This window comes from Accipiter gentilis, chromosome 28, assembly GCF_929443795.1.
Source record: "Accipiter gentilis chromosome 28, bAccGen1.1, whole genome shotgun sequence".
NCBI lineage: Eukaryota > Metazoa > Chordata > Aves > Accipitriformes > Accipitridae > Astur > Astur gentilis.
In genome coordinates this window covers 7,037,213-7,063,213 of record NC_064907.1, presented here as the reverse complement: position 1 = coordinate 7,063,213, position 26,001 = coordinate 7,037,213, and the positions used below count along the sequence as shown (strand labels likewise).

General features: G+C 39.8%; 2 protein-coding genes across 8 annotated transcripts in view; one reads left to right on the top strand and one right to left on the bottom strand.

Moving 5' to 3' along the window:
- Positions 1-3,299, top strand: part of SDCCAG8 (SHH signaling and ciliogenesis regulator SDCCAG8) — a 117,987-nt gene extending 114,688 nt beyond the window's left edge. For 2 of the 3 annotated variants that reach the window (XM_049831394.1, XM_049831393.1), the window contains one exon: positions 1,529-3,299. In XM_049831394.1, the coding sequence (XP_049687351.1) occupies positions 1,529-1,549 (21 nt within the window). In that variant the 3' untranslated portion in view covers positions 1,550-3,299. The remainder of the gene's footprint in view (positions 1-1,528) is intronic. The other variant, XM_049831397.1, reaches the window with a different exon arrangement.
- AKT3 (AKT serine/threonine kinase 3) overlaps positions 3,299-26,001 on the bottom strand; it is a 161,910-nt gene continuing 139,207 nt past the window's right edge. For all 5 annotated transcript variants that reach the window (XM_049831401.1, XM_049831402.1, XM_049831403.1 and 2 more), the window contains 3 exons: positions 23,660-23,747; positions 11,149-11,251; positions 3,299-8,343 (listed from right to left, as the gene is read on the bottom strand). In XM_049831401.1, coding sequence (XP_049687358.1) covers positions 8,258-8,343; positions 11,149-11,251; positions 23,660-23,747 — 277 coding nt within the window. In that variant the 3' untranslated portion in view covers positions 3,299-8,257. The remainder of the gene's footprint in view (positions 8,344-11,148; positions 11,252-23,659; positions 23,748-26,001) is intronic.

Sequence of the window (26,001 nt, the reverse complement as noted above, 5' to 3'; positions counted from 1 at the left end):
CAGGTGACGCCAGGCGGAGCAATGCTTACTTTGTCAATCAAGCTGAGGTTCAGCATCTTGCAAAGCATTAGCATTGGGTAACTGGTGATGAAAGAAGACATGTAGGCACCCCAAGGGTGTGGGGTGGAAGTACTGGTACCTGACTGGTTTACGTGCATACAGGCAGGGCTAATGAGACCTTTTTTGTGGCCGTAGGTGACAAGAAGAGGAGAACGACAGCTTTTGACTTAGATGCATATATGGCAGTATGGTATTTCCAGGGTAGAAACATTTTGAAGTTTGGTGGTACGAAATGCTACTGTCTGAAAAGGGGTGCCTAAAAAGGAGGGGGGGGGGTGTCTCTACCTCGCTTTTGTAGTGAGGAGGGAGAGCAGTGAGTGAGCCTGCCAGGCTGTCAACTGGGCCAGCAAGGGCAGCTGCGTGGCAGAGGCAGGGGCTGGTTGGGAATGTTGTAAGCCACCCACAACAGCAACAATTGCCATGAGACTTCTTCAGGAGGTGAGTGTTTGGGCAGCTTTTTGCCTTTTTAATCTTCCGCCTGTGCTCAAATGCTGGCCATAATGCCAGGGGTTACTGCGCCAGGGAGTAGGTTGTCCTCTGGCTGTCACTAACACGGAATTTAAGCCCCAAGGCTTTCTGTGGCCGTAGTTCATTTTTCCTTGAACTGGCTGCAGGCACAACTGTAGCAGTTGGTGCTGGTGCATGTATTTTGGGGGGAAAAGTACCATGTTATTGTTTTTAATTAATTCTTTAATGAACTGCAGCTTCATAAATTCTCCTTTTTTAACTCAGCCCTAATTGCCTTGTGTGTGTGGAAGCAAAACCCTTTAGTCTTCTAATGCAAAACCAGCCAAAGTAGAAAGTTTATTTTTATTTGAGGTCATTTACATCTCTTAAATCCAAATTTTAGAACTCCAGTGGCTTAACTCTAGGTGGCTTCCCCAGCTCCAATAGAGTTTGATGTCTCACTCTGAATTCAGTCCTGAAGTGCTACTGAGGAAGCACAAACAATAGCTATGCAAGAGTTTCGAAACTGCAAATTAACCTTCCCACCAGAGGTTTCCTACCAGCACCCAGGCCCCAGCTTCCCGGTTTGCTGCAGCTGCCCACCCCACATACACGCTGTACAATTCACAGTAAACACTCTCTGGCACAAACCTGCCGCCTCCTTCCTGGAAAGGAGAAGGGCAGGATTGTAGACGTGCCCCAAAACAAGAGCTCAGTTATTTACTGCTAAACATGAGCCATGTCTAAAGCTCATGGAGATCCTGTTTTTCAGAAATCAAATAGCTCTTGTTCTTGCTACCTGTAAGACTTCTGATCTTAGAAAGAGGTGAGGACAGCAGGCCTGCAGGAAGCACAGGCTTTGAAAAAACGCTTGTTTACATTGCATTACCACAGTCTTAACCATTTCTGTACTTCTCTTCTAAGAACTCGTCTGCAGGCTGAAGTGACACAAATAAGAAACACAAGCAACACGATACAGACTACTTACTTACTTAACACACCCGTCTCTTTTATCTTTCAGGTCTGCTCTGCACCTGGCTGAACCTTGTCTGAGGCTCACCCAAAGACACCTCTGCAGAAAGCAGGCACACTTGCTGGCTAATTTCAGTTGGTTTCTATTTCTTTTTAACTACAGAATCACAAATATTTTGAAGCCTTTCCAGCCTACCAAACTTCCTAGGAAGACAGCTGAGATTTTTCTGGAAAGACTAGGCTTGCAAGGCAGTTCTAACAGCTATTACGTAGTGTGGACTTAATCCATAATTTGTACAATTTTTTATATACTGTTTTTATCTATTTTTATAATTGAACATAGACGTCTTATTTACAGACTGAAATACCAATAAACTTGATTGGATTCTTACTTTTCTTGTTCTGTCCTTCTGAATTCAAGGGAGAGCATGTGCATGGGGAGGAGGGAGAAGGGGGGCTGTTTGTAAGTCCTGCACAAGCACGCTGCGCTCCTCTTCATAACCTCATTACCAGAATCTACCTGGGAACTTTAATTTTACAAGGTATTTGTCACTTTTTATACAGAAGTGGGAGTCCCAATAACTACTTATCCATCAGAAAAGCCCACGAATGGTTGAGAAATATTCCATATAAAGTGGAGGAATTTCCATGAGGCAAGTTTGGATACAGCCTTTAAGGGAAAGGAACCCTTACTACAGATGAGCCTTGAAGTGAGGTGCCTGGCTCTCAACACTGAAATGGTGATGCTAGACTGTTCCACCAGCAAATATTTAGCAGCCTCAGGGATGGGCACCAGCTGAACTTGGCTTCAAGTTCTTGAACTGAAAACATTTGGAGGATACGTGGGGAGGGTTTTTTTCTGGTTAACCACGCACTTGTGTTTTTAAAAGTTACTTTCCAAATACCAGACTGTTTCAGAAAGAATTTATCTGAATCTTTTGCTAACTAGTGCAGGATAAACTAAGTACATACATACTTAAGAAAAAGGTTTCTACATCTGTTATCTTCAGTGTAGCTGTAGAATGCACTAGTAAAGGTGAAAACCAGTGCAAAGGAGTTCGCCATTAATAAAGCGACCTCAGCCAGCATGAACACATAAAATGTAACAAAACTAGGAGTAACAACAGATGCAGTAAGTTACCATTTGCTGTGGGACACAACCTTTCCTTCCCTTGTATTTTAAGAATTGTTAGTGGTACAGCCCTAACATCAAAGTGGTTTCTCCTCCCTATTTCAATTTCCTGCCATATTAAACTGCCAAACACATCTGATCACCTCCCTGAACTGCTTCACCAGCATGACAATAAACATGCTTAAAATGGGCTCAGGTCTTTAGGGACAAGAAGGCCCGATGAAGAAAAGTTGTCTCTAGTTGAACTCTGGGTTTTCCACAGTAATCAGGCTGACAATTTTTTTAAGTGTCATTACTTTATAGATGGTTACACAGGTAAGAATATACATTTATCAATGTAGCAATATGCAAACTTTTTTTTATTTATTTATTTATTTTTTATTATTCCACAGCATAAATCTGTGTTGAAATAGGAGAAAGCACCCATAGGCTACGCGTGCACAGGAACTTGGGCACCTAGCCCCAACGCTTTGGCTTCACTGAGATCCTGGAGCTGCCCTGCCCCAGCCCGAGGCACAGCTGGACCCTCAACCTTTCTGGACCTGCCTCACCTACCAGGTGGCTTCTGGTGGCTGCGTGCAGAGCACAGCTGCTGGCCACCCGCCTGCACAGACCTGTCTGATTTCAAGGAAGCATCCTGGGCTGTGAGTAGACCCAGCTGGAAGGAGGTTTTCATGCTCATCCCAGGTGTAGGCTCAATTCATTATGTTGCCGGGAGTCTAGAAGGAATGGGTTTCCCTGCAGCAGCTACTCTACTTTGTAGCAATTAATTACTTATTAAGCACAGAGAGCACCAGGTCTACCTGTCTGATGTTCCCCTCCCCCCGGCCCTGCTTCTACTTAGGCACAAAACACTTGGTTTTACAAAGTTTACACGTGTCAGACCAGGCAATCAAATCCAGGAAATCCCATGTCTGCTGCCAGAGGGTGATCTTGCGACGTGGGACGCAGCCTGACCAGACAGTCCTGCTGCTGCTGCAGCCCAGTCCTGGTCACTCCTCTCCTAGTATCTCTGAACTAATGAACGGCTGGCTGGCTGGCTCGTGCTCTTTCCTATTGCAAGGTGGGGAAGAAAAAAAGAGAAGGAAAAAAAAAAAAACCAAAAACAACAAAAAACCTGAGACCTGGATGAAGCACCTCTACTCCAGGGAAGGATCCGCGTCTGAGATCTGAGCTAAAACCCAGATGATCGACTGCTTTAGGGACACTCAGCCCTCCTGAGCGGCTGGTTCCAACAGCCCTGGACCAGCTTGCGGGCTTCAAAGAGTCCCACTGCAAGGTGCCCTGCAAATCCCACCTTCCCATTCCTTCCTCTCCTTACCCAAACACATTACTTAGCTATGGGATATGAGGCTCTGACTTTCATTAGATGACAAATCCCTTAAATTGTGGGTGTTCTGACAGGAACACAGCCCTGTGTAATCATTACTTGGAAAGCGTAACCCAAATTTACTTTTGCAAGTGACATACACCTCATAGAGTTAACATGAACCACTTGTATGGAAATAGCCTTGGTCCAAAGCACAGATACATCTCGCTCAGTCATAAAAACTTTTTTTTTTTTTTGACAATACTGTAACTTAATAATTTACAAGCTGAAACTGATCACCCAGTATTTGAAATACGTCACAGTGAGTTACAGTAATCACTAGGACTTCACAGCAAATAAAACTTGTAACTAAACATGCACAGATCATTATATATACAGTGATAAAAAAATAACGATGTACATTTTCTTGTAAGAAGAAATTAAGTAAATTCTTTGTGCATTTCAGGATTGAAACATCTAACCTATATAAAATTACTTTAAAATATGAAGTAAATATTTAACCCAAAACTCAAGAAATCTTTTGTAATCTGCAATATAGCCTTCTCATTTCCGTTTTTCTTTCTCTGACACAGAACAACTTAGGAATTTTATCCTCTAAGATATTTAATAGTAATGTGCAGATATAGAAAAATACGTCCTTTGTGGCAAGCTTGAACATATATATATATATTTACAAACCTCCAGAACAAATTAGCATTAAAAAACACAGAAGTAGCAGATTGACATAGTGCTTTATTTAAGCTGTCTGTACGAAGGAAAATAATGTGCATCCCTATCATATACGTGTAAAAATACTAAGGATGTACAGTGTACAAAAACAGTTTCTTGTAGTTATTTCACATCCTTGTGGGTCATATACTTAAGGAAATAAACAGTTTAAGTATGACCAACAGTAATACGGTTTCTTGGGTTCATAGTTGTGTCTGCTTAATATCCTTAACCATATGACTAGATCTTGCATGGATCTAATGAAAGAACTAGCAAGGTCAAGAAATGTCACAAACTCTAAAGCTACAGGGAGGTAATTCAATTACCAATTTAGAGGTTTTTATTTAAATAAATACTTTACATTTCATGCTTGCCTGTAATGCACTACCAGGAGCAAGATAAGGAAATTCTACTGTAGACAGTACAAACAGTAGCAGCAAAGTGTGTACATTGAGGTGTAATATATAGACCCTGCAGTTAGTAAGGAAAGACCTTACTTTTGTACTCTAGGAGAAGCACATGGCCCCTGCAAGAACAGTCAGCTTTAAGAAGCCGCAAGTAAAGATGGAAAAAAACATAAAACAATACTGGAATAAATGTTCTTTAAGCAACAGGAATGTACTGGGAGATGGATTAGTGTGGAAAGCGAAGCTGTGTGCAAAACTGCCGAAATCCTAACAGAAATGACCTATTTCCTCCGAGATGGCTGCAGTACAAGAGGGCATACTGTACATCATGGAAGTCAGTACAAGCTGGAGTCAAAGTCTGAAATGTACTGTGCTCAAAAGGCTCGCCAAGGTAACCAGCCACCACCTCCTGTCCAAATCCAACCACAATTGCGAACAGCAAAGGAAGAGCTTCAAAAGTTTCTCTCAGCACCGCTCGCCCATTTGTCTTTCATCCGTTTCTAACACTGGTAAGAGAGAGAATCCCCCAACCCCGGGCGGCACAAAGTGGCCGCTGACTCTCTCTCTAGCATAAACTTGATCAATGAATGTTTTGGAAGGCAGACAATACAAAGCAAAGTGAAGTCTTAAAAGGTTTTAAAATAATTCACTGACAGATATTTACTGCAAACCGCATTCTAACTAGCTACGCGATGGTGAGCTAACCACAGGGTTTCTTCTGCACACGAGGAACGGCTGGCCAGAGGCACGGTGCCAGTTGGTCATTAGCTAGAGGTGCCCTGTGTCAAGAAACTTATTGCTATTACAAGCTGAAAACACAGGGGGAAAAACACACACAGGCATATAACACAGATTTTGAATCACCATAGTTTTAGTCTGTAAGTACGAGGCCTTTGCAGAGAACTAATTAATGCCCGTCGGTTACTTCAGTCACTCGCTCGCTGTGTCGGTGTAGACACCTCCACACTACTGGTGCAGAACAGACCTGCAACGCATTTGCTGTGCCCCTCCCTCTCTGCAGAGGGATAATCTCTACACATGTTTAGTGTTACGAGGTGACAGAATGAGATCCTATGGAGTTAGAATATACATCATGATACATTTCTGACTGATTATCCATCCACTACTGAAGATAAAACACAAAACATGAAAAATTGTCTAAATTAGTCTGCGTCTTTAGCTGCCTTGCTAAAAATGCCCATCTACCCCTTGACCGTCCCAGCACATGCACTGCCAGCAGTGGGCTTCATGCCAGGGCACTCAACCTTCCACATCAAGAGGCTAAGGCATCTGCTTAGGAACATCTCTCCTTTCAGACTCATCTACTCATTCACACAACGCAACCAGTAATACTCTGCGATATCACAGTCTTCGTGGGAGCTAACAAGATCCGAACACAGAGATACTTCAAATGATAATCCTGTGGAGTCAGGGGTTTCAGATGTCGTTAGCAAGGGCACGTGCACGCTACTGCTGCACGGCGTCATGTCCCGACTCCTAGCACCAAAGGGTTTATTATTAAGATTATCATTGCTGAAGATCAAAGCTAAAGTTTATGCACATGTTCTGTTAGATACAGACCTTTGGAAATGGAAAGACATCCTCCTATCAGTGGAGCGTTTCTCGTGATGTTTTAAATTCAGTCAATCGGGTACCACGGTAACATGCTGGGTTTCGGGACTCTTTTGGTTGAGGGCAAACCTTCCTTGAGAATGGCTGATCCCAGAAATTTACTATTTTAATTATTAAAGTGCTTTTCTTGTAATCAATATGGTCTCGTTGTTCAAATGCAATTCCTTCATATAGAACAGAAATTTTCTATTGTGCTGTCAGGCTCTTACATTACATTTATCCTCAATGGAGCACAAGATGTAGGGGTTTTGTCTGTCTGTTTTTAACCCTTTGGCACATGAAGTTGCAATTCCTCACCTCCACTGCCAAACAATTAAAAGACACTATTTCATTCACAAAAATCTGATTCTAAGCAGTATGTACAATTTCAGAGCCTTGTTAAAATTTCCACATGGGAGAAAAGTGCATTATTCCCTTCAGCTTGTACAGTCCTTCCATATATTACAAAATTAACTGCTATAAGCCTGTTCTATCCAAGATGTAGCAGCATTTGCAAACATGACACATACAATCCTTATCTCTAAAAATAAATACTACCGCAGTATAAACAAAACAAAACAAAAAAAAAAAGAAAAAAGCATATTCAGAGTTAAACACCTGGAGAAAAAGCTAATTCACAAACTCAAAATAAAAACAAGTAAGGCAAACACCTGTTTACCTTGGTGCACACATTTTGGTGAAAAGCAATACCATTATGCCTGTCTACATTCTTCAGCCATCAGAAGTGATGTATATCATGAAAGAAAAAGAAAAGCATGAGAAAGATGTTATCTGGTGCAAATTATAAGACCCCTTAAACAACTTCAACTGCTGCTTTTATGCCTTCATTTCTTGCATGTATAATGTTCGATTCTCCATGATTGCACATGAACCTGGAAGTTCTAAGTGGCAGGCTGGGTGAGCCCAGCCCTTCTGCTTCTTCTGTAGTATCCAACAGTAATTAAAAAATAATATATATATATATTTATATATATCAACAGTTTAAGTCCTTCTCTCAAACGTTTCCCAAACAAATTCCAGCCAGATGTTAATGACAGAGACCTGCTTCAAGTAATGATATGCCTAACAAAAACCTTGCATATGTACATCACCACCCCTATGTTTCCTTGTTCTAACCAGCACAAACAGATGCAAGAAAATGTTATAGACTAGTCTTTTTAGACTAATTACAATTTTGATTCATCTTCTGGAAGAAGATATGCTGGACCAACACGTTTTTTGTTTAGCCTCCACTGTGAGGAAAAATAGATGACTACTTGTGCACAAAGTGTACAATGCTGAAGTCAAGTCATCTACCTTCAAAGAAACTGTTAGTAACTTCTTGACGTTGCTATTATACTGAGACTGTGGGCAGCAGCAACAGCAGGAGAGCGTAGTAGAGAAAAATCTCATATTTCATGCAAAACCAAAATGGATTTTAGGTAAGTTTGGGAAAGAAACTTGTTCAATTTGGAATGGTCTCTGAAAGTGCCCCTGCTATCTTAAATAGTATCTAGTACTGGTGGTGATGTTCAGGAATCATTTTCAGTGATAAACCTAAGATGACAGTGAAGCAGCAGAACAAAAAAGTTATTCTCGTCCACTTGCAGAGTAGGAAAACTGGGGGAAATGCGGCCGTCTCTCATTGTCCATGCAGTCCATACCATCCTCGTCATCTGTATTAAGGGAGAAGTTCAAAATGTCATTATATTTGCAACAAAATTTTATTATTCACCTCATACACAGTACATCTTTCAGGGTTCAATGCTGAAGTTAAAGGCTCAAGTTAAAGTAAGACTTCAGTCACATAAGCTTATTCTTATACAGTAGAATGATGCTCACTGAAAGGATATCGTTTCAATAAATCACCATTTATTTCAGGGCAGGGTGGTTTGTTTGTTTGTTTGATTATGACTATCACCTGAGAACTTCAGTCATCACTACCTGTTCTAGGCTAATCAAAATGTGCCAGCACATCTCGCTTCTGGTAGCACAGAAGCCAATTGCTGATTGAAGCAGCCAGTTGTCATTGTTTTGTAAGCCGAGTTCAGAAAATTATAATCCTACTGTAGATATATTTAAATATTCCTCCATTCTGAAGGGAGTTAAAAGGAAAAACAGCTACAAAATGAACAATTCATGCAGGTTCTATGTGCTTCAATTCTTACATATTATTTTTCAGTCAACAATTTATTTTTACAGTACTTACTGAGCTCAGAGGAAACATGGACTAAGCCAAATTCATAAATATTTTTTATTTACATAATTCCTGCAGTGCCAATGGAAACCAGGCACCAGATGTTGCCTAACTCTGAGAATTTGGATCTACATTCTCACATTGATTTTTTTAACAGTGCTTATCCTTAAAGACCTGTATTGAAACTGTTGTTCTAACAATGTAGTTATATGCAACCTTTCTGAAGTATGTATCTTTTGTATCTTCATATATTCTACATATAAAAACTAGAGTTAGTGCAGGTTTGAGCAATTGCTATGATTAGGCTGCTTGACTTCAACAGTGCCTCTCAGTTCTGTAACTTCAAATACAATCTCCCTTTTACGCGGTCAGTTCAAATTACGTTAATGTACAGAGCTTATTTGTTCTTCTGTCAGTTTGATTACTGTGGATACAAGATATAGTTTCAATATTCACTTAGCATGATTTGTAAAACTTCGATATCTAAACAACTGGCCTAAATATTATGAAAATTATAACTATAAAAGATCTTTAGTTCAGCAGTACTTTCTGATACACAGTTACCAATCCTCTATCCCTAAACCATAGTTTAACCCATTTTTGCATAACCACATCAGACGGAGGTGATACCATATTGTAGATAATACAACTACTTGTAGATTTTAAAAGAAAAATAATTAAAAATCATTTCCTGCTGCTCCCAGAAAAGAGAAAACCCCACATGGTCCTTGAACGACTGCAGTTCACAAAAAATGGCAGCAGTTTTCCAGATCTACCCGGCACAAGAGAAAATTCACCTTTGTGCTGCTGGCAGTGCTACTTACCACTGCCTCAGGTGATCTCTGCACTGCTGCTGATCATCACCCCCCATTTCATTATTCTTATGATTGGGGTGGGGTTGCAGCCCGTGCTAAGTTTCATGCTGCAGCAGCCAGACTGTTACCACAGGCCAAGATAGGTACTTTAGGTAGGTAGGTCGTTTCCCTGCATTGGTACGGATCACCCGCTCTGAATTCAATACATTTACGGCTGAAGTCTTGGTAGCATACGCATATTTTGTATTGCTTCAACCTTCACTGGATAAATCTCCATTCTCATTGCATAGGTGGAGTTTCGAGAGATGAGGACTTTATGATATTGAAACAACAGACTCAAAGTTAATCCAAATTTTAGCAAAATTTGTTCAAATTACAAATACGAGCAAATTCTTGTCAAGATAGATGGGAGAATAAAGGGTTATTTTTTTTATCACAGCAGGAAGACTTAAAACCACTTAAATGACTGTGTTCAAACACTAAAAATGCAAAATCCAGAAAATACTTCAGATCTATACACCAACAGAAAACTGCAGCTAAACCTGGGAATCCTAAAACACAAAAAAAATGAGCTAGATCTATGAAAAGGTAATCAACCTTAACTAGCCTTTATTGTCTACCTTTGTGACCCTACTTTCTCATCCTCCAACTTAAAAAAAAAAAAAAAAAAAAAAAAAAAAAAATCTCACGGAAAGAAAATTCATTCAAGAACTCAGCAGCAAGATTTTACCTGTTCTGGTTCTGGCTTGGTAAGTAACTGTGTTAAGCCCTAGCTTGGCTGATCAGATCATGATTCTTGTGTGTGTAGCAGAAGATGACAAAAATACAAACTGTGGTGAAATTACATTCACTCCAACAAAGAAACTCTGTGCAAGGCCCAGTACAGCAGTAACTTCTGTATTAATAAATTCTTTAAGAGCTCCGCTGAAGCACAGGACTTGATAGGAAATTTAATTTTCAAGTAATTGATATCTACACAAGAGACATCCACTTGTCTCTGGCAGCTCTTTTTTTTACTTTTGGTCTTCAAAATATTTTAAAATATGCCAAACTGGCTAAACCTAAACAACCCACTGAAGCCACTAGCAGTGTCCACATGCTTAAAGCAGGGTCCATGTTCCAGGTACTTTGCTGAACTGGGACTTTGACTGCCAACCAGCAAACATTTGAAGCTGGTGTTTTCTCTTATTTAAAAAGAAAAGAAAACAAAACAACTGAAGCAAACAAAAACAAAACAAAAAAACCCACACAAAAACCGCCTCTAAAACCCAACCCAGAGTGATTCTAAGTTTTGTAATTACTCCTTTAAAAGAACACTGTCATTGAGAGTTACTCTTACACACTTCGATATGAAGATTTTTATTAGTAACAGTAAGAATAGCTTTTCCATTCAAACAGAAAAAACCTTACACATTGCTTTATTATAAACATTATTTTTAAGTTATACTTATGCATAATTTCTGACTTACATTTTTCAGGTGGCGTTATTGTAATAGTCTGAGCTGTAAATTCTTCATCAAAATACCTGGTGTCTGTCTCAGATGTCACTTGAGGTTTAAAAGGAGGTACAAGCTGAAAGGGACCAAGAAACAAAATGAAATTACTATACCTGAAACCAGCCAGATTACTACCAGGAAAACAAGTAAGTTATTCTTTTTCCTTACACCTCAGATCAAACCAGTAGGTCCATGGCGAGGCAGCTGAGTCTCTAACTTCTGGTAAGAGATAGAAGCCATTAGAGTCAATCCCAAAAATACTAGTTCAGAATCTAGCTAATAGCACAACATGGATAAATGCCAAGCGTCACTCTCACATGACTTGCAGATAAATTGAGCTGCATAAAAGATAATTACCTAGAAACTCTTCAGGCCATTCTAATTACCTGCATAGATGTCAGGCAAAGGCACCTCTAGATACTTCACCGCAACTGGGTGGTATAAACAGCTAAGGCAAAAAGGACTCCACAGAGGGCATAGTTAAGCAGGATGCTTTTTTTTCTTTTTTTTTTTGCAGGGTTAAGGCCTACATCTGAACTTACCTTTAAAAGAAATTATGTGAATGTGAAAATAAATTTTGTATTTGAAAACAGGCCACTTCATGCTTAAGTGAGTTGCTGGGTCTAATCCTGCCTACTGCTTTCATAGTACAGTGCAGTATTTCCCAACAGCAAATCACCAGTATTTGCTCACAGCTCACAGGCAGGACTTCCTTGGTCCTCTTTGGAACCACTCTTGCTATCTACCTTCTCCTGCAGAACAACTGCCTATAGGCCAAAGATTTTAACTGGAAGGCATATTCAGTATGGAATATCACACTGCATGATGCCAGTCGAAAACGATACAGCAGTTTAGTGTGTATGATATTGCAAAAAGGAGATGGGTGGACGTGACAACGTTTTGGTTTATACCTTGGAGCCCTTTGGTGTTATCTCTTCATATGCAATTTAAAATACACACCCTTAAGATAGTGTATCAATTTCCCATTCTATATAACAGGTTACATTATGGCTCACTGATACTATCAGAGCTTGTATGTGGTTTTCACTACTTTTATGTTCTCTCTCTCCTCAACTCCAGAACACCAACACCAAACCATTAGTTTGTTCATTTACCCACAGCAAAGGAGCAGAACTGCTGTTAAACCCCCTCCCCTCACTAAGTTCAATGCACTAGACACAATTTGTGATACACGATGTACACTGCAGAAACTCTTCTTTTTGATGATGATTTTCTACAATAGTAAGAATCTTCCTTGTTTTACTATGTTCAATGCATAAGACTTTTTTTTATATATACAGCTTGGAGAGATCTGCACGAACTGGTTAAATGTTAGAAGCAGCTCTGGATCTCAGTGCTAACCAAAGGAGACTAACCAATACACAAATAAAGCCATCCAAAACCCAAAAAAGCTAGCCTGCCCTATGAGGACTAGACTGTGTAAGTATGTAGTGCTGCACAACCAGCCAAAGAAAGAAGGCTTTCAACAAGATGCTCTTCACAGTAGGTCTCTATCCAGAAAATTATTAATTCCTTATACTTTACAGTTTTGGATGAGACATAAAAGATTAAAATGCGGTAAAGTGCATAAACAGGGCACTTAAACAGCAAGACAACAGAAAAAAAACCCACCTAACAGAAGCATGGGTAGATGCAAACACTCACATAAAACCTCTCTCCATTTTTTATCGCCGTTACAAATGTACCCATAAACTCCCACTGTTTCCAAATCCAGGTTGAAAACTGCCACCCAGTTCTTTTCAAGTCTTACCTCTGGCATAGGACATATTACACTGACAGCTGGCAACGTGAAAGCCATGTTAGCTGGAGAAAGATACCTCCACTGTACTTTGCAATATGAGAACCACACCAGAACGCTGGGTGGTTCTTTGGACATGGGATTCTGCTGCCATCCCTCCCAGGATACACCTACAAGTCCTTCAGCATTACCCGTCATTCAACAATTTGACTCTGTTCTCCCTGCAACAGTTTATTTGGCATTTTGAGTATATACTAAGAGCTCTATTTTATCTGATCCAAATCTTCAGCAACAGTCCAAGCAATTATTAAGGAAATATAAATCTATCACTTGCATATACTAAAAACAGTACAATAAATCTGATTAATACTTTTACAAAACTACATTCAGTCTTCCCTTACATTTTCCTGAATGGAAAACATAAAACAGCAGAGGAGTATTTGAAGTAAAGGTTTGTGGCATTGTGGGATAAATGCTTAAGGAACTAACATATATAAACTCAACATCAGAAGAATCTTTCAGGTATAAATCCAGTTACATCCCGCATTTAAAAAAGTATTCTGTTTTATTGTACAAATTCCTGCACTTTAATTATTTTTATATGCATCCTGGCCATCCCAATCAATTCTGCACTACTAAAACAGAATTCCAAAGTTCTATGTCCCCCTAGCAAAGCAGCCACATAATTCCTAAGCACAGAGTTACTCCAGTGGAACATCCCACACTGCCATTTTTCTGTCTCAGAGAATAACACTCATAAAGGAAAAAAAAAAAAAAAAAAATTACATGAAGACAAGTAACATACTCTACTCAAGGCCAAGTGATCACCACTGCTCATCCTTTTAAAAGACGCTTTGAAGTAAACACTAGATAAATTCAGTATGCAAAAAATCCATTAGATAACAGGTTTGTAACAATTTTACTACTTCCCCAACTGGGATAATTTTTCCAGATCAGAAACAGAAAATGTCATTTGTTGTGCTTTGACCCCAGCCAGCAACTAAGCAACACGCAGCCGCTCACTCACTTCCCCCACACCCAGTGGGATGGGGGAGAGAATCAGAAGGAAAAAGGTAAAACTCGTGGGTTGAGATAAGAACAGTTTAATAGAACAGAAAGGAAGAAAATAATAATAATAACAACAATAATAAAATGACAATACTAATAAAAGAGGTGGAATATACAAAACAAGTGATGCACAATGCAGTTGCTCACCACTTGCTGACCGATGCCCAGTTAGTTCCCGAGCAGCGATCCCCTCTCCAGGCCCACTCCCCCCAGTTTATATACTGGGCATGACGTCGCATGTGGTGTACCCTCCCAACTTCTTGTGCCCCTCCAGCCTTCTTGCTGGCTAGGCGTGAGAAGCTGAAAAATCCTTGACTGAGTCTAAACACTACTTAGCAACAACTGAAAACATCCGTGTGTTATCAACATTCTTCTCCTACTGAACCCAAAACACAACACCATACCAGCTACTAGAAAGAAAATTAACTCTATCCCAGCCAAAACCAGGACACCATTTCACAAGAATTAAAACTTTTCATATGAAAATACAAGCTTAAGAAATATGTTCTTGTTTACCAAGTCAAGGACAAGAAACAATGTCTTTCCAATGCTGCAATACACCTCTCCAGTAGAGCAAACCACTCTTGCTATGAGGTAAACCGGAGACCTTTCATGCTACAACCGCTATGTGAAGAGAAGGAGAAAACACTCACTCTGCAGTCTTTAACAGCTGCTGTTTAGGTAAAAGTAGTTAATGAAAAACAAAAGGAAGGGCAGGGTAAGTTCATAATATATAGCAATGTATGGATCTGCAACTGGAGACGAAAAAGATAATGCATTAGCTGACAAGTTTCTTCCTCAAAAACTTACTGGCTAGTTACTGGTTTAGTCAGGGGTTGTTTTCTTTTTTTTTTTTTTTTTTTTGAGTACACCAAAATGAACAGGCCTCACTGTGACTTTAGATCATCCCCTTGTTCTAGCCATCTATCTGAAACAGGAATGATTATGAAAACACTTCACAAACTGCATTTTAGGAAGAGAAGCACAGTACTAAATGACTCTTAAGGAACAAAAAATTACAATAATAGTTTCAATCAGGTATGAAAAGCACCGTTAAAGCAAAATTCATCGATCATGGGTGATGGGAGGAAGTTGGTGCTCCAATTCAATGCTCAGTAGCTAGGCTTAATAGAAAACTGTTTATAAATAACATCCAGTAAGTCAGCCGATGAAAGTTCCAGTTATGGCAGAACCTTAGCTGCCTGGGGAACTGAAATAAGTAAAACACACGGAACACCAGGCTGTAACCAGAAGGCCGGAACTCAATGCAAATTTGTGTCATTGGTGTTTTAGGATTCATCCGTCCTACAGCAGTACCCTTCATGTCCTGGACATTAAACATAGTCAGAAACTTCAGTGACTGCAAAAACAAACCGTGCAGCCATGTGGCTCTCCACAACAGCTTATGCTGGTATTTATACAAGCTATACCCTCACATGCACCAACCATCCCCTACCACCTATGGAAAAGAGCAAATGGTAGCTGAGATGAAGATGCTAAGATACGACTCAACAGAGAGCAGCAGAAAGGTTTCTTAATTCTTTCCACACACTTTGCCTCCTTCCCTCACAGCATCATTTCCACCAGCACGGCTGTGAGGACAGCCAAAACTGGGGATCACTCCTTTCGACCTGCTCTACCCCACCTACACCAAACCAGCTGTGGCTAAAGTCTTGTGAACATCCCACTCCAGACTCCTGATCTGCCACCAAAGGCACACCTCCCCCTCCCCCAAGTAAATTCTTTCTCTGACCTTCATATAATGGTCAGGACACTTGCAAGACACACTCCCAGTTCTAATGGGAGAACCTCTAAAATAATTTTTGTGAGGAAATGAGGAATGAGCACACAGAGCACAGGCATCACCTCCAGAAGAAAATGAGAGAAACGCAGTACACAATCCTTTCTCAAAAACCTTTCAGACAAAGCAGAAGTACAGAATATGGTATGATGCACACAAGTGTACGCAGAGGGACACAATAGTTCAACACCACATTCAGGTGACTGGGGACAGAACCATTCAAGACAAATTTTGTAAGCCATGTCACCAACATGCCAGGCCATGCTACAGAAACTTGGCAATCATCTTTCTGGAGGCGTGCCACCTTTGTTCATTAATTGTCCGATTTTATTTAAAAACAGAAAGTAAAATCTCCACAAATTTCAGCTGTAATGAAACCGTTAGAAAGACAAAATAGGTGCAACTGCTGCAGAAATAACCACTTCGATTGACACAGAGCCCCAATAAGAACTCAGAAGCTTTGCCATACATCCCAAGGGAGACTGAAGCTGACGTTTAATGACAAAGGGGAAAACACCCAACATTAACTGCAGCTCTGACGATCACAAAACGAAGATGCCACTCTACAGCCAACGGCATTTCATCTTTGGTGCCACAAGGAAACAGCATCCAGCCGCTATTGCCAGAGCTTTTCCCCACTTCTGACCTGAGAAGTCAGAGAGTCCAAGAGTAACGTGAGCACACCAGGGCACACCCGGTAACCTGTGTCCAAAAGGAGTAAGATGAGCTTTTGTTAAGCACAGGCCTTGTCAGTCTGTGAGAGAATCACACTGCTCAGACTCAGCTGCCCAGCTTTAGTACAGGATGATTTTTCTCCTCTACTGGTCTGTGCAAATTCAGGCAGAACACACTCGAACCAGACAGGAGACTGCACCTCCAGCACCTGACAATTTAGAGGACCAGAAATACAGATTTTCTGCATTTATGCATTACACATACACATATACATAGCTACATATGTGTGCGTACAAATAAAGAAATAAAAGTCTAAACTCAGTGTGAGTGAAGTGACTGTAAGAGTTGATGTTCAAGACAAAAATCCAATTTCACACCCATCTGTCAAGCTGAATCTGCGCCGGCCATTTCCAAGGCTTGATGTTAGAAATGACAGTAGAAGCAATATCAAATTCTTACTGTCCTTATTACCTCCAATGAATGGCATTTCCATTTGGCATCCATCAAGAGCAGTGTCTGAGAAACACCACTGCTCTTCCACAGTTCAAGACCTGGGAAACCTGCCACCCATCTCCTGGGGGAAGGAAAGGGGCAGGTACAGTACCTGACTGGTACAGTCACACAGAGATGAACAGACAGGCTCCATCCTACATCTTGAGCTTTCTCACACTTACTGAACAACTACACCAATACTTCAGTATGAGAGAAAATATGTAATATTATTTGCTCAAAGATAATCTGACAGCAATCATTTGTCTTGGTGTTGTATAGGAAGTGGATGAAGCTACTTCAAAATAAGTGTGATGCACTCAATCTGCCAAATGAAAAATATGATGCTTAAGAACGTCATCTGATCTTCCTTCTTTTATTTTAAAGGAAACCTTCCTTCCAATGAACTCAACACTACCATAAGAATCTCATCTACCAACAGACTGCAGATGAAAAGTGCTCTGACATAAAGTGTGCAAGGAGTAAGAGGAGCACCTATACCCCATCCCCACTGAATTATTCATTTAAATAAACAAGATAACTAATCTCCAAGCACAGTGTCCTGGTTTCAGCTGGGATAGAGTTAACTGTCTTCCTAGTAGCTGGTACAGTGCTATGTTTTGAGTTCAGTATGCGAAGAATGTTGATAACACTGATGTTTTCAGTTGTTGCTCAGTACTGTTTAGACTAATGTCAAGGATTTTTCAGCTTCTCATGCCCAGCCAGCAAGAAAGCTGGAGGAGCACAAGAAGTTGGCACAGGACACAGCCAGGGCACCTGACCCAAACTGGCCAACGGTGTATTCCATACCATGGGACGTCCCATCTAGTTTAGGAACTGGGAGGTGGGGGGCAGGGAATCGCCGCTCGGGGACTGGCGGGGTGTCGGTCGGCGGTTGGTGAGCAATTGCCCTGCGCATCATTTGTACATTCCAATCCTTTTATTACTACTGTTGTCATTTTATTACTGTTATCATTATCATTATTAGTTTCTTCTTTTCTGTTCTATTAAACCGTTCTTATCTCAACCCAGGAGTTTTACTTCTTTTTTCCCGATTTTCTCCCCCATCCCACTGGAGGGGGGGGAGTGAGTGAGCGGCTGCGTGGTGCTTAGGTGCTAGCTGGGGTTAAACCACGACACACAGTAATTCCTTAAATATCATATAAATACCAAAGAGTGAGCACTGTTGTTCAATTTCAGGTTTTATTCAAAAGGAATAACTATTTGAATCTTACCTATGGTTCAACTTCAGTATGACATACCAAGTCGTCCAATTAAAAAAAAATCACTGCTGCTTCCCAACATATATGACTCTCCTTTATTAAACAATTACAACGTATGACATTAATTCTGCTTTTCTCACAGCTTATGTGTTGTGAAGATTTATTTTAAAAATAACTACAAAACAGGTATTTCAGTAATGCTTTGTATTGTCATCACATGCTGTATATCTACAATTTCCATCTAGTTTATTATTCAAGTTTGACTTATGTCAAAAACTGTGTAAAATGTTACAGTTCTTTCTAACCATGAAAGTTAATTAAGTATTGGTAATTAAGTGTTCATGATTTGATGTCCAGAAATCAAACTTTCATCTACCTTAAACTTTCCTGGAGAGCCAAAACTCCAAAGTTGTTATTTTCAAGAATCAAACAGAAGAGACAGACTAGCCAAATCAGAATGGTGGAAAAAAAAAAATTATACTGTGCGAAGAGAATGGGGTCACATCATTGAAATACACCTTTGTATTTCATCACAAGCATGCTCAGCTGGAAGTGCTGAAAACATGTCACGGTTCACAAACAGACTTCTCAACTCAAAAAAAGAAAAAGTATTTGTATTAATAAACTAGCTAACTCACTAAATGGCATTCCAAGTAAACAGTCTATTTTCACATAAACTGAAATTCATTAACTTATAATATACCACGAGAAAACATCTTAGAAGGACACTAGCAAAGCTTGCCTCCAAATTTTGTATTTTTCTGCTGTGCATCTGTTAATACGTGTTCCCTCACTTATACACCTTTTAAGCTCCCATCAAAGCAAATGCTTGATGACCCTAAAAATCACGCAGAGATACTAACAACACACAATCTTACTTCAGCCTTTCAACATTAGATTATCAACAACAGTATTTTAATTCAAAATATTTAAGTCCTTTAAAATACTGATTTTCCTTTCCTAACAATAATTTTCTGTCCTTTTTCTGATGCTAGCTCAGTTACCAAAGGAAACAGGAGCTGATAAGATTATACAATCCGTCAGCCTGTATGTCCTTCCCTAACAAACTTCGAGTGCCTGGGCAAACGCACCATGATGGAGAAAAGACTAGGAACATAAGACGCTTCCCACAGAACTACCTACTCTAGTTTACCGAACAGAAGGGAGACATCCCTGCCCACCCCTCCCAGACTAGAGTTTCCACGGAGGGAAAGACGGTGATTTGAGTTGAGCTTTAAAGCAGTCAGTAAGCATTCGTGTCGGGACTGGTTCCCCCCCACAGCCGGCCCAGAAGCAGGCAGCCTGCTGCCCAGCCAGCAGCTGCAGCGCAGCCGGGAGCTGGAAAAACCCTGCTAGGACACTGCCTGTGGTGGTCTGAGGCAGGGGGAGGAGGAAGAGCTGGGATTTCAGCGGTGGAAGGACACGCAACACAAACCCGCAGCAAGGGAGGCTTCAGCGGGGGATTCTGCCCATGGACAAGCTCTGTTTTCCAAGTGATAGGATGCTCACACAATGGACAGAGAGAAACCACAACCTTCAGGACTACAGCAACGATTGAAGAATCAGAGACCCCTATGTATATTTTCTTCCCTGTAAATTCAAGCAGCTGGCAGAAGGGGTGGTGATCAACCACTAGGTCTGCCCATATAGTTTTAAAGTATCACTGGAAACACAATGAAAAGATCAGACTGGTTAGCAGTTTTCTGATCTTTTTAGTGCTTTGCATGGCAGCAACACAAAAGCAAGTAACAAGGGTCATTTCTACAGGCTTTGTTGCACTGCAGATAACCGTACAAAAATAGTACAACTCAAATAGCAGTGGCCTAAACCCAGATGTTGATATTTTCCTATTTCCCTCCTGCCCTTTCCCTTAAAACCTGATAGACGAAAGTACTTAAACATGCATTTAAGATTACAGTTATATTGCAGATTTTGCCAGGCCTGAACCCAGGGCTTCAATCGCGGGATTTCATCAGCTGCTGTTGTTGTGTCTTAAGTAAAGCGAAGGTAGGCACAGCTGAAGGGTAAGGAACAGCTTCTTGCAGCTGACAGACTTCATGCTGAAAGCCACTGCCTCCACACCGAGACGGGTGCCTCCGCAAGTGCTGCGCCTGCAGCAAAGTCAGACACCCCAGCTTTAACCATTATGGCCGCTTGCCCCCACTCCCTTCCCAGTACTAACAAATAAATTTGTTAGCACTCCCCAGTTTGCTTAGGGAACAGCTGGGGGTATTATCAGAAACCAGAAGGAGATATATGTACCTCAGCCCCAATTCCCATAGGGTTTCTTTCTTCCTTCATCCCTACTACATGCAGAAGGAAACCCTGGCTTCACTACAAGGTCTGGATCTCCTTTGCCATGAGGCTACCTGAGTGCTTCAAGCTGCAAGCCTGAAGACATACCCAAATTCCTACCTTTAAATTAATGCCCATGTGGTTTTTGTTTGGTGAAAGACCCTAGACAGACCATCCAACAACTTAAGAATATTTCTGCAACCCAAATAAAAATATGCTAAACCAATTCTTAAATGAGTAACAGAGAAATTTCAAAAAGCTTCCTGATTCCAGCTAAAAATAAAACAAATATTTTATTTAGAAGTATATGGGCTTTGGAAGTCTTCAGAGTTTGCCAAACTATTCAATTTCTCATACTCAGGCACAGGGATAAAAACTCATCAGGGCTGAGATGATCACAGGAAGAACCTGGCACAAGCTGCTCTCTTTCATATGCCCTCATGGTTTTTCTGCCAAAAATAAATACATCTGATCACAAATGCTAACTACTATACATTTTTCATTTAAAGGCAATGACCTTCTCTGCTCCAGTGTGCCATACAACATTTTATTATCACTGTGTGGTACCAAATTAGTTTAACTAGTTAGCAGTATCAGAGAGCTAATAATTCCATTTGACCATTTGGATCCATTTGACCTGACAGAGCTACTGTTTGTTGCATGAATTACTCTAAGTCTACAGATATATAATTCTGTCTCTAATCACACCAGTAAAGTGATAACCTCGTAAGTACAGAGATGTACTTGATCTCTAGTAAAAATGGTAAAATTAGTGGCAGAGGAGCATAGTGTGCACATGTACAAAACTATCCCCCAGCAACTACTTGGAATACACATGACTTTTTGGTTTCCATTACTCTGTGAACTTCAGTTCTTTCATTGCTAACAGAAACACACTCCTGAAATGCAGCCAGAAAATTACAGTTTCATGGTGCATAAACCTCAGGCAAGAATACTGTGAAAAATTTTTGCTATGCAAATAATTATATCAACTATCAATTTCATCAAGTGACCCTACTGCTGAAGACTATACTACTAATAATATCAGCAACAGAAGCAAGCATAGAATAAATCTATTTGAAAATCAAATTTGTTTGATGCACATTCCTCCTGAGTTATTTTAGAATACCAAAACCTCAAAAATATTCATATAAGCATTCTAATAAACTTACTCAGTCAAAGTTCATTAACCTTATTATTATGTTTGAAGTTTATATTTCAGAGCACAGTCTTACACTCCGCGTACTTCAGAACTGGTAAGACTGTGTGTGCAAAAGGAACAACTGGATATTTTAACCAACCAGACAAATGGCTTTGTAATAGGAACAAAACTATTTTTTAATTAAACAGAAAAGCATACTGTCAGAAGTCATTTTCATGAGTTATTTTTCGATAAAGAACACACTGTGTGCCAATACTGCACAAAAGCAATTCCTATTATCCTTGAAGTTAACTGTTCAACTAAGGAAATTCAATTGACTTTTTACTGGCAAATTTAGTTTCTCAAAGCAAAAGTGGACAGAGTACATAATGAATGACCACAATTTCTCCAGCTATAATACTCCAATAAGCCATACCCACCTCCATGAGCATAAAAGCAAAATACCTGCATTTATATATTTATATGTATTTATATAAATTTATATAATTTTTATACATATATATATTTATACCTGCAAAATACCTCCTTTTATTTTAATAGCTTAGAATAAGATCTTCACTTAAAGCCATTTGCCAAATTGATTTGGAAAGTCTCAAAGCTCATACTTAAAAATTAAGAGTATCTATATTTTCTTAACTAAATATGATGTTGAACAATGTAGAATTCAGAGTTCTATTTCTAATGCAAAATAATTATGAGCAAGAGTAATGTAACAGTTTTTTCTTTCTCACCCACTCCTAGCACACTGCAATCCAATTGATTTTAGTGGTTTTCTTTAAACTCCAGAAAGGTCCTCAACTTGTATTTTTAGATTTTATCCTCAAAGTGCTTCTCTACAAAGTCCTTACATAACCAACCAGTGGTTGAGCTCATAAAGTAACCTGATTAATATACTTACTCTGATTATTCATTTTAGAGTTTCTTGAAATGTCATGATACTGCCAGAGAAAAATCACACTTGTATCAAGTAACTTCATAGTACCATATTTTGTATCATCATATACAGGCTTATTTCAATTCCGGTATTTGTCAGAGAAGTACCACACCAACAACCACACATTTTTAAAATTCCAGTTCAACAACAACTGAAAAAACAGGTTGTATCATTGACATTGTAGCATAAACATATTCTGCTCATTCGTATGTCTTCCATTTTCCTTTTATTTGAACAAAGCAAAAAAAGGAGATAAATCTATCTTTTAAAATTACGCAGCTCAACTGGCAGATTAACAATGTAAAACAGTTGGGGGAAAAAAAGACTTTATCAAAATAGAGGGGGTTTATAGCAACAAGTAAATTCTTACACAAGTACTGAGATAAAAGCAGCTTCTGTATATAAAACAATTTAAGTCAAATTGAGTTTCACTACCGAGTAAGATAAATTCATTTTCTAAAATCATCCCCAAAGTGTTGATCATTACAGGAACAGGACTGGGTTTAGGGAAAACTGTTCCAATTGAATTCCCAGTACTCGCTTTCTCCACAAGCTGTTTTGGCTCAGTGTTTTAATGCTATTTTAATTTTCTTAGATATCTCTTTAAAAGTAAGTTTGAAAAAGATTTCTGCTTAAACACAAACAATCAGAAAGAAGACGTTTGCTATGAGTCCCTTCCAATCACTTCATTCTCCTATTTCCATTACACAACTTTTCAATAAAAGGCAGAAATAAAAAGACAATTCAGGATAAACTTCCATTACATTTTCTCACATTATCTTGAGTCATACACCTACTTTTCTCTTGAAGGCACAGGAAGAAAAAAGTGAAGGAAAAGATTTCAACATTTACATAATAAAAGAAAAATCTTTGCTGAGTTTAGGTTCGTTTGCAAAATTTATTTTTGGTCCACTGACAACAAGATTAAGTACACCTAGTTCAGAATAACAATTCATTTATATTAACACAACAAGTTGCAAAGAAAAACATGACTAACTTCGGAGAGCAGCAGACCTATGACTATCAGTTGAAACCGCCTTGCAGAAGCCAGATTATTCCATGTCACATAAAGACATACCTTTTTATCATACACATCTTGCCAGTTTACTCCAGCAAAGAAACTATGACGCATGATTTCTTTTGCATCATCTGGGCCTCCACCAAGTCTAAAGAGAGTGGGGAAAAAAAAAAATCATATTAAACAAGCGTTACTCTTAAAGGGAGATTAAGTTATTGTAATAGTTGGAAAATTGACCATTTGTGTTTGACTATCTGGGAGCAATTCTCACCCATTTAATATGTAATTCTCACCTGTTTAATATGAATTCAGGTGACGTCAAGAGAAAATGTGATAGAAGTACCCATACCATGGTCTATTCTATTTGATTATTCCAGCTACAGCACTCATTACTGTCCATGATGAGCTTTATTAATAATTCATTCATTTTAAAAACACACTTAAGTTTAGTTTTCTTGAAAAGACCAACTAACGTTGGCCCTATTAGAAACCAAAACCAACACAACAATGCTGACATAAAATTTTGCCAAGGAGGTGTCAGGCACTGCATCAGTAATGACTCACACGTCATTTTTATACAGTGTTCACTGCTGTTGCATCTGGGTGCTGTAACAATTAACCAATTACCATAAAATAGTCTCAATCTGAGTCAATTAGTATAAATTAATAAATTGTAGGCCTGCTGAGAAGGTTATTTAAAGGCCATTGTAAATAACCACACTATTCACTGTAGCCCATAGCTTGCCAAAGCCACACTCGGTCTGGTAAATCATCTTAGGAAGTGAATTCCACCTACTTTGGGCGAACATGCCCAAGGTGATTTGAGCTCACAGAAGTGGTCACTGCTGCCAAAACAGGAGGGTCCCACCCCTGCCCATACCTCTCCCCTCTCACTTGCATCTACCACATCATTCCCACTGATGACTGTGAGCTGAGTCAGCTCACTAACCTGGAAGAAAACTAACCCTGCAATGAGAAAATGAGAAAGAACTGGCTGTTTCTTGTTGCATTAGCAAGTCACATTTGACTCAACAAGTTTAGTGAGCTCCCTTGAGCTGCTGCTGTTGGTGGAGAAAGAACCACACATCCAGTGAAGGGAACCTCTGCCCCTTTCAACAGCATGTGGAATTTCAGGACTGCTCAGCCCTCATCCAACTTCTTCCTGAGACTGGCTATCCTACTGGTCTAACAGAAAAAAGCTGCAACAGAAAAAAAGCTAATCTTAAGCTAACAAGCAGCCTATAAATGTCAAATACTGACAAGAAGAATGACACAAGCGGTTTGTGTTTCATTAAAAGGAACTGCTAAAGATATAAAGACAAATTTTAAAAGCAACCTTTTAAGTAAAATAAATTCCTCTCTAAAGCATTTATTGCAAAGAGCAGTAATTTCCACAACCAAGGAAAAAAAAAAACACCTGTATTGGTATTACCCTGCTGCCAAATTACAAACAAATATTTTGGACTACTACCTCAGTCTTGCAGTAATTGGGTGTAAAAGTATTCTCACTTCCAAGCTGTGTTCCTTTTTGTTTCTCAACTACTCACTGTAAAATCCTGTCTCTGCAAAGCATCCCAGTTAGCCTGCAGTCTCCAGACTTCTCTCAGTATCTTCCCATCCAGCTGCTCAGAGAAAAGCTGAGTTGCAGTTAACCTCTGTGCTCCCACCCTATTTAGCATTAGCTAGCACCAGAACTTGAATGTGAATAAGCTTGTAAATCTAAGTCTGTAATAAACACTACTGTCTGCAAAAATTAATTATGAGGAAGTATCTTTTCAATTCTAAAGGTTAACATATTTGATGGGTCAGATCATTTGGAGGTTAAAATGCATTAGGAGTTGCTACAGGAACAAATTTTTTCTTTACTCTCCATGTATTTGGCTGGTTGGTCACAGTTTGCTTTTACTACATACAGTAAATTCAGTTAAACAGGCATTGCTGGGCAGCAGCAGAAAAGCTGACCACTTATGTTGTCCTGGCTGTTGCACTCAGCTGTGTGCAGGCAAATCCCCCCAGAGAGACATGGCAACCAGTCCTGCCCTGAGTGCCAGTGAGCAATGCCCACTACTGAAAACTTCTTGAGAACAGAGGACTAGAGAGGAGAGATAGACACAAGGATGCCTGCAGCCTTAAAACATGACAAAAGACTCACAAGAAAAACAGAGAGACTGGGGGAAAGAGGGGACCTACAGACAAATCTCACTGATTTAGAGATTCGTTTTAGAACCACAGGGGACTGGACACTGCTGGCCCAGTGCAGGAGCCACTGCAAAACGGCTCTCCTCGGCAACACTCCCAGAGGGGAAAGCCCACCACAAAAGGGCACAGGCAGCAGCTGGGTGATACTTGCTTTCAAACCACTGTATTTAAATTTCGCTCAGAACATGTATTCTTTAACAAGT